At 37.5% G+C, this 12,887-nt stretch overlaps 1 protein-coding gene across 1 annotated transcript in view; it reads right to left on the bottom strand.

The window, feature by feature from the left end:
- The window catches only part of MTHFD1L (methylenetetrahydrofolate dehydrogenase (NADP+ dependent) 1-like), a 159,094-nt gene that overhangs the window by 98,908 nt on the left and 47,299 nt on the right, over positions 1 to 12,887 (bottom strand). Inside the window, exons 18-19 of the mRNA XM_009281550.1 lie at positions 9,506 to 9,646; positions 1,127 to 1,195 (exon numbers count right to left, since the gene is read on the bottom strand). Coding sequence (XP_009279825.1) covers positions 1,127 to 1,195; positions 9,506 to 9,646 — 210 coding nt within the window. The remainder of the gene's footprint in view (positions 1 to 1,126; positions 1,196 to 9,505; positions 9,647 to 12,887) is intronic.

Below are 12,887 nucleotides of genomic sequence, written 5' to 3'. Positions count from 1 at the left end.
CTGACACATACACATATATTCTTCATACAGCCACATGAAAGAACAAACCTTCTTTGCAGGAGAAAATAATTAAGGTGACCATAGTAAAGTAACACAGACTTAAATTCTGTTTTTCTAATATTCCCTGAGAGTAGGAAGCTGTGCCCATCCAAACACAAAAGCAAAAAGGAAGTTATCACTTTGGCATGCTATAGAAAATGAGACATTTTTACCAGCTGGGGACTGCACTGGTATCTTTCTACATTCTTCAACTTTTCACCATACCAGGAACTGTTGTGAAATATTCCAGCTATGTAATTTCGATGGTCAAACTTTCAATAATATACATTAATTTTTCTCCAAATGCATTTGTTTTCAAAATGGCTTCATTATATCCCCATTTTTCTTCCTCCCTCTCCCCATGAATATTGCTCATCATTCAGCTTACTATTGAAAAGGCAATACTAGACTGCCCAGTCACAAAGTTAGGTTGCACTAGTTCTCCGTTCTTTGAGCTGTCGGAAGAAAGCTCACTAGGGTAAGCGTAAAACATTCCTCTCATAGGCCAGCAAAGCTTCATTTAGTCCCTGAAGGCACTATGGCAAGATAGGGTGGCTGGGAACTGTCTTTTGAAAAAGCCTAAACAGGCAAAAGGACCCTCCTGTGTTTCTGAAAGGCACAAACGATAATACAGAATAGAATGGCCTCAGCGAAGCATCTACTTTCCACTCAAAATGCTGGGCTGTGGGAATCATCATGGGAACATAAATATAAAGGAAACACATAAAAAGGAAAATTTCCTAGAAGAGCAAGATGGGAAACAGAAGGAAGTCTATTACTTGGAAGCCCAACCTGCCTTCTACTGTGCTCAAAAGCAGTTCAACAGTGCACTGCAGCTTGTTTGCAACACTAGGCAAAATTATGACTAAAGCCAGAGTCTCGAAGAAGGAAAAAAAGCACCCAAAAGGTATCAATGCAGATAGAGTTGATTAGTTAATATACACAAATGAACATTTGCTAAATGCCTTTATGGATTTGACCCTGGCTTGAACCTTGAAAGTTAAGCGCGGTCACTGGAGAGAAGCACGACAAGCACAATATGGAATTTGAAAGTCAGAGAAGGGCCGGCATCATAAGCCATACTCACCTCTAATGTCTGCATTAGTGTGGGCTTAATTGCATCTTTCATTAAAACTGCCAAAGCACCTGTTACTCCCTAAAAAACAAAAAAGTCCACATTTTAAGGAAATCAATTCTAAGGTGCAACATTTCTGAGTTACACTTAAGCTTACAGTTAAAAAAGGGAAAAAACCTTACACTTCAAAGGAGAAAAAGAAAGTGTGCTCATAAACCGTAATGGATAAGCAGTGTTACAGTGTTGCATAAAGAATTTATTTAGATGTTACCTCAAGACTTCTAACATACTGTATTTACAGAGTGTGCCAGAAATAGTAACAATTTTGCTCTGAATACACTTAAAAGGCAGTAGGTAAGTATTCTTCTTATTTCATGGAAAGACCAAAACCAGAGTTATTAAGTGATCAGCATGAGGATGTTCATGGGAACAAAAGACGAAGCGGAAGCAAAGGCCACTGAGACCTGAGAAAGCAAGAAGGCAATAACTTGCTAAAACTGCCTAAAGAAATCACAGATATATTTCTTTCATGACAGAATCAATAGCATGAATCAATAGACAGCAACAACCAGAAAGGGTATTTTTCAAGACTTGTACAAATATATATGTAATAGGCACAGGATGAAAGCAGACACGGAGTTGACTAGGAGCAGGTAAAGAACGTATCACGAGACTAAAAGTTAGAGGTGCCTTACTGTGATGATGAGAGGACAAAAGGAGCCATGTGAATTGCTGCATTTCAGTTGTAAAAAAATCTTACTCCTCCCTAAAAGTTTTGCTAGATATTAAGTATAAATTTCACACTGACCGAATTCAAAATTAGAGAAAGTCATGACATCCCTCTACACTAAAATCCAATGCCCATTTTAGAAGAAACTGGCTATAGAGTATGCACAGCACTATCAAACTATATGCAGAGTGCTATCTAGAAACCACAAGCATGTATTTCAATTTGTTCCTAAATTACTTTGATTTTGAGAAGAAAATGTGTTTTGTTTTGAAAGAATTAGATCATGGATAGAAAAAATGCAATAGCGTTATAAGCAGTGGCTCATTTGATTGTTTGAACAATCAAACTCTGTGTGAAAATCAGAATGACAGACATGAGAGACATAAAAGTACGTGGTCATTACGTAAGTACAGTATTTTATACAAATTCAAGTTTCCCCTTTCTGACATCACATCTGAATATAGACTTCAGAGGACAATGAAGCAGAATATTTGGCCTCAGATAAAAATGGACTGAAACCAAAATAGTAAAACTGGTTTCTACTAAAGCATAGCAAGTGTTTCCTTGGGGGAGAGTGAAGGAAAGAAGAGAGGAGGGAAAGATGTTTCTTCGCTCTTTGCATTTTGTAAACCTCCACTATCTACAAGCCCCAACAGAGCCACAAAGAGGTAATAAGAGAAACTAGTAGCAAAACAATATAGTTTTCCCTCTTCTGAATTAATAAAGAATAAATTTCTGTTTCTTAATATGTTAATTTTAGAAGTTAGGCTCAAAACGCAAGGAAACACCAGCGTGCCAGCCCTCTGTCAGAATGGCTGGGGCTCTGTCACTTCCACAGAAGCAGCCTGGTGCTATGTTGTACATATACCCAACTACTCTCATTTGAATCCAAAGCTGACGGCCTAAATAGAAGGAAAAGGAAAATATATTAAAAAAGAGAAATGAAATTATTGTTGGTTTTCACTTCCACAGGCTCCTTTATAGCTACAGATCGTTTTAATTGGTAAGATTATGAACTACTTATTTTAGATGAAGAACATAAAAATGCAGAAAAAATCTCAACAAACAATATTTCATAAAGGTTCATTTAACCAGTACCCTGTAAAATTTTCTGCTTTTAGAATAAAATGTAACTTCAATATTTTATCCATAAATGAGTTTTCTTTTTGGGACCATGTAAAAATGACTGCCATTGCTACTGCCTTTGATTTCTTGTATTCTAGTTATTTGTAAAAGTCTCTCTAAAGTGGGTGTATTTCTTAGGATATTAAATTTTAAATCTGTTGAATATAACAATTTGCTTTATAAAACTGATTTGATTCACTTCCAAATCTGAAGCACTTACAAAATAAAATAGTGAATACCCAGTCCCAGCTCTTACAATTTTAAATGAAATGGAACAAATTTCAATCCTAGCAATTTCTTCATTAAACCCCAGTTTTTAATCCTACTAATTTATCAGAACAAACATATTCTTTTTCCTGATGATCACAGTGCAGAACTTGAATTTAAAAAAAAACAAATTTCAATCCTAGCAATTTCTTCATTAAACCCCAGTTTTTAATCCTACTAATTTATCAGAACAAACATATTCTTTTTCCTGATGATCACAGTGCAGAACTTGAATTCGTTAAAAAAAAAAAATCAGTGTGCAATATACTTATTGAATAGATCTATAAGCCTGTTGTTTTCCTGCTGTTTGATCAATTCAGCAGCCAGCTGGGACAGAGTTTCTCAGACTAGAAGCACAGTTCTTCCCCTTCCACCCCCCGCTGGAGGAAATGATGCTTATCACTAGTTGCTAGCAACACAAAACTATAACAGCTTGTTAAGTTGTTCATCTTCTGTCTGATGGAAAGCAAAACCATGTACACACACTAGTTAGAAGGCAATAGGTAATGGAAGTATCTGAAGGAAAAGGTTGGTTAATTTTACACTTTCTTCCTGCATCCCAGTTTTTCCATCATCATATAGCATAAGCTATTCATCATTATGCTGAAAGAGAAACAGCTGCTGATAATTTTCAGCGCATAAACGCTGAGATAGTTTACAATCTCACCACATAAAAGGCAATTGTAATAGCTATTCAACTTTCTGGAAAGAAAAAAGCCAAATGGAAAACTTTACGTCAGATCTTCCAACTGGTCAACGGCAAGGTTAACTACCTGAACAGCCACGGATCAGCCCTAACGCTCTTCTTGGGAAACCTGCCTAAGGACTGACAAGTGTTAACTCACGCCAACTGTAGCCGTCCCGATTAGGGGTTTGCACTGTCTACTTCGTGCTGGATGAGACCACCAGCTCATTAAAGGAAGCACGCAAACAGCTATTTGCTGACCCAAGCCTTGTTGACTGGAAAGAAAGCTTTGGGGGAGAAATAAAAAACAAAAGAAATTCAGGACACCTTTTTCTCTCCTCCCCCTCCTAGACAATAACGGCTCAAATCCTGTCTCCTTTGCTTTCTGATAGTTTTCTGATAGTTCTTCACCCATCTGATAAAAATAGTGAATATGCATGTTAACTTTTTGGGAAACTTCATCCATATTAGATATGCATTCTGGACACAACTCATTGTATCTGAAGCTGAAAGCAAAGAAAAAAACATGCAAGACTCCAATTAGCACACATCATGTCTATCTGCCTTCCATGGTTCTTTAACAGGTTTGGTGTCAACAGCAGTCTTTAAAAGCTAAACAGCCGATAAAGTTTTCCTCTCTCTCTGACATGACTGTCAGAATAAAGTTTTCATTCCTTCATATCCCCAATGCTCCAAGCAGCTAGCAAACAATTTCCACAGCTCACTCAAAGTCCTGGATCTGATTCTCAAAGCTATTTAAGGAATCAGGTTCCAATCTCCAATTCAGAGAAGGTAGTTAAATTTTTTATAAAAGAATTAGAGGCCTAGACACTTACACACCAATTAAGCGTGTGAGAGCCCAACGTTCATGACTTTTCCACTAACTCACTGTCAGAAGAAAGAAGTAGGACTCCGAATCAAATGTATATGGACACCCAATCTCTCCTGGGTCCCTCCTGGAACTGATCCCAAGTACTTCTGAAAATAATACCCCTTCCATCTATCCACCAGCCGTCAGGGCAGGTATGCTCCCCAGGACAGTAAAGATCATAGAGCACAAAATAAATTACACACATGACACAGAAAAGGCAAACTTAAATGAAAAACCAAAATACTTTCAAAGCAACTTCCAGTGGAGCAGTCTCTGAAGTCTAGCAAGAGTGGAAATGAAAGCCAGCATTAGATGAGAAGGAAGGTGGTTGAGAGTAACTACTGTGAAATGAATAAGGGATACACAGACTGAAAGGTAGAGAAAAACCCTTTTCTTGATAAGAAAAATAATGAAGTACTTGTAACTTCCCGTCATTTGAAACTACAGTCTCTAACAAAATGATAATATTTTTTCTGCAATCAGTTCTGTAAAAAACTAAACCCTAAATTGTAAGCTGAGAAGAACTGCAACCACTTGTGTTTAAAGTGAAGTACGTACACAATGTTTCTCATGAATCAGAGAACAAAATATATTCAGCTGACAGATCATTTACAAAAGTAAATATGAAGCTATTTTTTTTAGTCCTGGAATTATTGAAATCTAACAGCATGGCACAGAAAGTAAGTTGAGAAGAAGTCTTATTTAAAAAAATAGTGACATATTTATTTAATATTTTTTATAGCTGCTGAAATACTGATCTAGGGCATAAATACCCATTTAATTTCACATAAAGATATGGCATGTGCCCATCAAAATTCTACTACACTGTAAAAGCCAAAAAGCAATTCAGTCCTCAAAATACTGTACAATGAGCACCACATTTTGGCAAAGACTTCAGTACGTTCCATTATAGAGGATAGATATTTAATCCATTACTCTTGTGGAAGGAGTCTTCTCAATTCATGGAATATTCGATTTATCTTTTTTCTACTACTCCTAGCCTGCCTCTGCATCTGGTTTATATCTGCCAATGTATATTTTAGGTTTTACTATTCTATTATTATAAATATATTGCATATAAAGTCAAAATTAAGAGCAATTGTGTTTTTGTGAAGTATATTGTGTGTACATCTGGAAACAAATCACAGAGAAGGGTTTAGTGGTTTTGGTTCACATAGATTCCAATGAACTACCAGACTACTGTCAAACATTTAAACTTGCATAAATTCAATCTGGGTAGTATATATTAAACATGAACCCCAGAATTTTTTTTAAGTGACGGGTAGGACTGACCGCCACCCATTATTCAGGTTGTGTGGTAGTTCCCATGATAAAGCTGCCTTTAAAATTTGTTAAAACTATATGCAATTGCAGTTCTTTGGGCTAAAACATTCCATGTCAAGTGGCTATGGTAGATTCAAGCTTTTAAAATTTATTTTGTTTTATGAAAATTTAAGTCAAAATGATTGAACTGTTCTTGGATTAAGAGTATTCGAAAAGCACGTATATTGTTTTCCTACGTTCAGTTGTCTTGGGATCTTTCCTTTCTGAGCTATAAAGCTTTACCCTCCTCTCTGACCCTGACTCGAAAGGATGAAGATTCAGGTGGAGAATGGCTTCACATCAAACCTCTTACCACATCTGAAAGTTTGCTCAAGATATAAACCTTGGCAAAATGAAAATTACTGTTCACAGATACTCATTAGTGAACGCTTAGCCTTGCCCCATCCTGCCCAGAAAGCTTTAGACGCAATGTGCGGTGCGCTTACAGCCTGAGGTGTAACAACTGTATCTACAGTCTGCCCCAGGCTGGACCAGCTCTGGGTCTGGACATCTAGTCCACAAGCAAAGATCTCTTCTCCTGGATCCTACAGGAATCCTTTTGTAACACGTACAAGGAAGAGAGAGAACCTGCGCAGTCCAAACGAAGAGGGGTCAAAAGCTGGGCTTGCAGAAGCATAGTAACAACATAGGCAGCACAAGCAGTAGGGGGAAGAGTAGATACTGCATTTAAAGTCCAGGAACAGTAAGTTTAGTTGCAAGCTGTTCAAACAGACTGACCACCTGTGGGAAGAAACCAGGAACAGAGATGAAATGCCACCCGATAGAACTGAAGTTTATCTTCTTTGTACATATGAATATGACATGGTATGGTCTTTGGTTATACATCTCCTGCTATTGCTTCCAGAGGATTCAACTTTATACAGTACACTTTCACAAGTGCAGTACAGTTATCCATAAGCTCTCTCTCCTTGTACAAAGTAACCGGTATTTAATTTGATAAAGAAGTCTTAGTAAGAAAACCCACTATTCATTTCCTTTTTTGACATTTCTTAAATCCCAACACCACAGCACCTGACTTCTTCACCAATATGAATAAGTCTGCAGAAATGAACAATTGGTCCTGTTTTCAGAAGAGAAACCAGCAAGGATCAAACTCAAAAGTATTCACCAATTTTGGATGCTCAACCTGAGACAACATAAAATAATTTCTCCTGGTTCAAAGTTCTTGATGGTGTTCCACTCTTTCCATAGATTTCAGCTGTTTAGCTCCTGGGTGTCAAGCCAGATTGAGGAATGCACGACTCCTCATGTACTGTAAGAATCAGTTCGTATGGACACAGCATCGCACATAAGCTTTGTGAAAAACACAGGAATAGAATTCAATTCTCCAAAAAGGCACTTTTCTGCCTTAACCATGAAATCACCTTCCTATTCCTCCCATAGTTCTCATCCTCATTTGTAACACATTCCACAACAAAGGAAGTAGGAGTTTCTGCCCTTCACAATCATGATACGCACCCAAGTCCTCCCTGTGCATCGTATGAAGATGAGAACCTGCAGAAGAAAAAGAATGCAGCAGCATAGCTGCAGATGGTCATAATACATATCCTTGACACTGTGATTTTTTTTTTTCTGGGCAGTTCTTCTATTGTATAATATAGAACACTGTTTTAAAGAAGAACTAGAAACATATGTTCAGCACAAGTGACACTATCAAACAATTGAGACGCTAAGCATAGGAAGTTTGTTTAAAAAAAGGCCAAGAAAAACTAATTAGTAACAGACGTTTTGCTGAACGCTACTTTCATTTCAGGGACACAGTGGAAAAATTTTAAAGTTCTTTGTGCGCCGTTCATCATTTCAGCCCCAACATTATATTTCCACAGAGCAACTATAGATGCAACAGACGAATGAAAGCAGTTGCTTTTCCGTAATCAAGCTGATTAGCATTAAGTGGTTGAAGATAGGTTAAATATTTTGCAATATTAATACATTAAAGTACCTTCATACAAAAGTAGCATCAAGATTAAAATCATGTATTTCAAATGTAGTTTTAATTCTGACACTGAATTATTTTAAAGTTTTTGCATATGCACTATAAGGTAACTTATTCCCCACTCCCCTGCATTTGACCAAGACAAAGTTATGCAACTGAAAAGGAAAATCAAAACTTCAACAGCTAGAATATTAAATGCGGTTCTTCATGTCTCTTGCATAATTGGGAGTAGTTGATTTGCTTTGAATTTTAATGATTACTGTACTTCAAAATTTTGGTACCCTTATCTTAATTTCAATCTTAAATCCAGGCAAGCTAGATATTCTGTTTTCATTTCCTTATTAAACTGGAATCCATTAAGACTGTGAAGGTATTCCTGGCTTGTGGATTTGCCATTTTTGTTGACAAGGCAGGATACTGGTTCCTTTGCTCATTCTAAAAATGCAGTGAGTTTGTGCAGATGTCCACATAAAAGGGACAAACAGGAAAACACACACATAGTCTGTGTGATACAGGCAGTCATTGCCAGTAGGGTGGCATGAAAGCACGGCTCCAAGACATATCACAGCTGCTATAAGGATATATTTAGAAGATAAAAAGCATAAAAGCAAAGCATTATCATATTTATCATATTTAGGGTGTGCAGTCAATCTGCAATATATGAACTTCATTTAGCAATTAGGCTTCAGAATTCAAGTAATGTAATGTTAGATTAAACTAGTGCCAATCACAGTGAGCCTACTCCTGGCATACAGCTGGATTGCAAGGGTTAACTGGTAGCTTCTGGCTGCACCAGAACCTGCCATACACAAACATGTGTGAGCTTCCAACCACTGTTTACTGACTCACAGCCTGGCTATAAGGGCTAGAATTTGATATAAAGGAAGAACATATTGACTTCTTTCAGAAGCTGAAGTAGGGAATGAGGAAACAGCAACTAATGAAGGTAAGGAAGAAAAGGTCTTAATGATGTGAAGAGACACCCTGTCCCAAGCGCTGCCAGCAACCTCTGAATTAAGAATAGCTTGTTTCCATTCTGATTTAGTGGTATAAGCATTCATGTGGTAACTATCATTGTAACATCTGAGCACACTTTACAAGTACAGTAGCAAACATTACCAGCTCTCTCAAATAGGAGCCCGCACTCTGACTCCCTCCAGCACCAAATTTGTTTGCCTTAAGAATTGCAGAAAACTATCCAAGTAGGTTATGGAGACCAGAGACTTCCTGAACCAGATGTTACCAGAGAGTTGAAGAAATGAGTTCTACATCTTGTTCTCATTGTGAGCAAGTTTTGGCTCAGAAGATGATCCTTCTTCGATATCTGACTGTGCTGTTCAAAGCAAAATCCTTGGCATGCACCTGCCTTTCTAATGTTTCAAGAGGCAAAACAACATCGGAGGTTATTCACAGGTCTACAGCACTGAACATACCAAATCCTCTGCTGTTACTGGTTCTCCTTTCTTGTCATTAGCCACCACCATTTTCCCCAGCCTCTCCTTCATGTCTTGCAGGCTGGTGGCAAGTGCCAGGATGGCCATAATTTCACTTGCAACAGCAATATCAAACTGAGCCTGTAAAACAGAAATGAGAATCATGAACCACATCAAAGTCAGGTCAAATACTCACAGGGAATCATCAGGAATAGACCCAGGAAAGACAGATTTCACACTGGTATTCAAACAAGTTCTAAATTGTAACCCACAGCTTTTGAGATTACTCAGACTAGAGTAACTTGAAACACTTTGTTTATGTTCTCCATTTATTTACTTGGGGACCAGTCTTGCAGAGTGCTTAGCCCCTTGGCTTACATTATGCTTAGCAGAAGCTCCCTCAAGGACCAAGAATTTTTTTCTGTGGCAAAAAAGAAAATCACCAGATGTATTTTGGGCTTTGCTGGCATGAGCACAGCACTGTGGTGGGTTTGTTTTTTTTTTCCCCTGTAATGCTCTCCAAAGGTTTTTTATTCTGGTTTCAAAAACATTCTTGTTACATTTGATCATTCTTTTTCTACATAAACTCAAAATTGAGAGTCTATGCTGCTAGGTCTTTGTCCTCCCTTTTTTTTAAAAAAAAATGAACAAATATATAAGTTAAAAAAACCTCAAGAACTGTACGTGGCATCAGTTCTATTGCTCTTGTAGAAATACATCCATACTGTGCAGTATTTCAGCACAACATAAGCTGTGGTCCTTACTTTTCTTTAAGAGCTTGCAGTATACATTAGAAGTATTTGTACTAATTTACTATTAGTAAGCCCCAGGCCACTTGCTGTCAGAACATAAACAGAGAAGAAAGGCAAAGTCACTAATGTATTATGTGATAGGAATGCAATGTTGGGGGTGAACAAGAACTACAACTGCTTTAGTAATCTATCCATCTCCAGCAATTAAAGTCTATACAAAAGTGTAGTAATTGACATCCTACTGTTATCTATGCAAAAAAAAGCCCCCAAGACTGTTTCTATGTCAGACCTCTACGAGATGTTTCCAATACTGACTAATAGTGGAGGAATCTGTTCAAATTGAGGGTTTTGCCTGTTTCTAAGAAGCATCTACACAGAGAGTTGTTCAACATATATATACCTTACCACTCCTATCCATTTGCCTAGTACTTTAACAGCTTCTGCCCTTTTTTAACCTATGTTCCTGCTTTTAGATTCTGTCTTGACAGCTGCAGCCCAGAGCAGCCCTATTCAGGCTGACCTCTATGTACCTGCATGTTAGTCAAAACTTCTGAAGACACCTGAGCACTTTTCTGTATTGGGCCCAGACAGGGAGAGACATACACCATGGAAAACAAAAAATAATCGTGTAATTGAGATTTTCTGCATAGGGAGTCAGATGAAGTGCTGAAGTTACAAAGCAGATTTTCTGTATTCCCTGGAAGCAGTTCTATACATAACAGAATAGCTGGGTACACAATGAGCATTATTAGCACTGCGATGACATGGATGCTACTATCTTTTCTGAAGTTAAGACTGTCCCCGGTAAGTCTTTGCAGCATATGTAAGACAGAAAATAAACCCGAGAAATCTATGCCCAACCTGTGTACTGGAATATTATCTAACTTTATCAGGATGTTTATCAGGAGACCAAAAAATAAGTTATCATCATCATTGTTTCTATATAAATCCAAAAGGACAGGAAAAACAATCCCAGGTAGATGCTCAGAGTGACATAATATTTAATAGAAAAAACAGACACAAAAGACTCTGGTAGCAGGTGCTATTTTAACTCTAATAACCTTTATACACCTATGAAGTGCTGACAGAAGCCTTAGCTGTAAAGTCAGTTCTCTATTGATGAAAGGATCCACCCGCATGGATTCAATTGCAGGATCAAGGGCATCAGTCATGTAATACTCTTTAGAAACCACAGCATCCCTGTTCATTAAAATGCAGACTTTTGTGCCTGCTGTGCTCTGCCATTTCACACAGGTGTCATTGATTTTAAGAGTGCTAGAACATCACTCCAAATATTTATAAAATGCATCTGTTAACTATGAAGTCCTGTTTTCTCTGGATCTCCGGCTATGCTCTGAAATGAGTTTTCCTAACTGTTCTCTATTTCTCGAGTCACTAAGTCCATGTTAAAATGTGAATGGATATGCATCAGTCCAACACATCAAAATTGAAAGCATCAAGGTCATTTTAGCCAAAACAGTACAGAAGCAACATTTGACAGCCATATGTCTATTCTTTATAATAAAACAACCCACTTTTAACTCAGCAGCGTAATTACAGTGGTAAAATGCTGCACAATAAGGCTGGGAGAACCTGGCTCAAAGCTAATAATCACACTGAGTCACTGAAACAAATCTAAACATAGGAAAACGTCTCAAGTGTTGAAGGCACTTGTACCAAGTATAATATTTTGTAGTCCCTGCCCATTATCAGAGATGAGTATTAGCTAATATTGAGTTTTCTGTAAGTTATAGACAGAAAAGTCTCTATCCCGTGTGTTTAAAACCAAAACAAGCGAGCATTTCTAGTGGAAGGTATCCCTGCCCATGGCACAGGGGTTGGAAGTAGACGATCTTTAAGGTCCCTTCCAACCCAAACCATTCCATGATTCTATGATTTCTCTTTTAAGTTCCTCTGTCCAATTTGACTGTTTTACCTGCTTAATTTAGCAAAAACATTAGCACTATTTTCTGGTCTCTTTATTTAGGCACAAAGCCTGGAAGAGGTCTGAAATGATAAAGAAAAATTAAAGATAGGATTTCCGAAATGAATGAAAGCCTTATCTCTACCACAATAGCTATTTACTTCACCTCTAAATAGTCAGAACCTCATGAATTTCATGATCCAGAATGTTAGATTACAATATCTTCATCGAATTGGGAGCAACTCCACATCATCACAATGAGTTTGTTCCACCTGGCATTGCTGTTCCACACTGCATTGTTTCACAAATGGATTTACCCACATGACACCAGGAACACTTGTTCAGATAGTGTTGGAAAAGTCTGGCTTTCAATTTATCAGTAAGTTCTTTAATAAACTTCCAGAAGCTCTCATGTAGTAATGTAGGTTAGCTTTTTACACTGCTGAAACGTACACACATGCTGATTTTCTGAACTATCCCTTCAAGCCCACATATTAAAATTAAGCATGTGCTCAAAGTTCTTACAGTTTAGATCCCAAAGCTGAGATGCATGATAAGGAAATGAAAACTGAATAAAAAGCTAATGGTCATTTTCAGTCCTCACCAGTGGGACCAACAACACATAAGCCACGCCTCTCCCCAATTTTTTAACATTAAATTTAGATGTAAATTAAATTACATAAATACTACATAAATAGTTCGAGGG

The sequence above is a fragment of the Aptenodytes forsteri genome, unplaced genomic scaffold (genome assembly GCF_000699145.1).
Source record: "Aptenodytes forsteri isolate BGI_AS27 unplaced genomic scaffold, ASM69914v1 Scaffold82, whole genome shotgun sequence".
Taxonomy (NCBI): Eukaryota; Metazoa; Chordata; class Aves; order Sphenisciformes; family Spheniscidae; genus Aptenodytes; species Aptenodytes forsteri.
The sequence above is the reverse complement of the archived record's forward strand: the minus strand, read 5'-3'. Positions and strand labels throughout refer to the sequence as shown.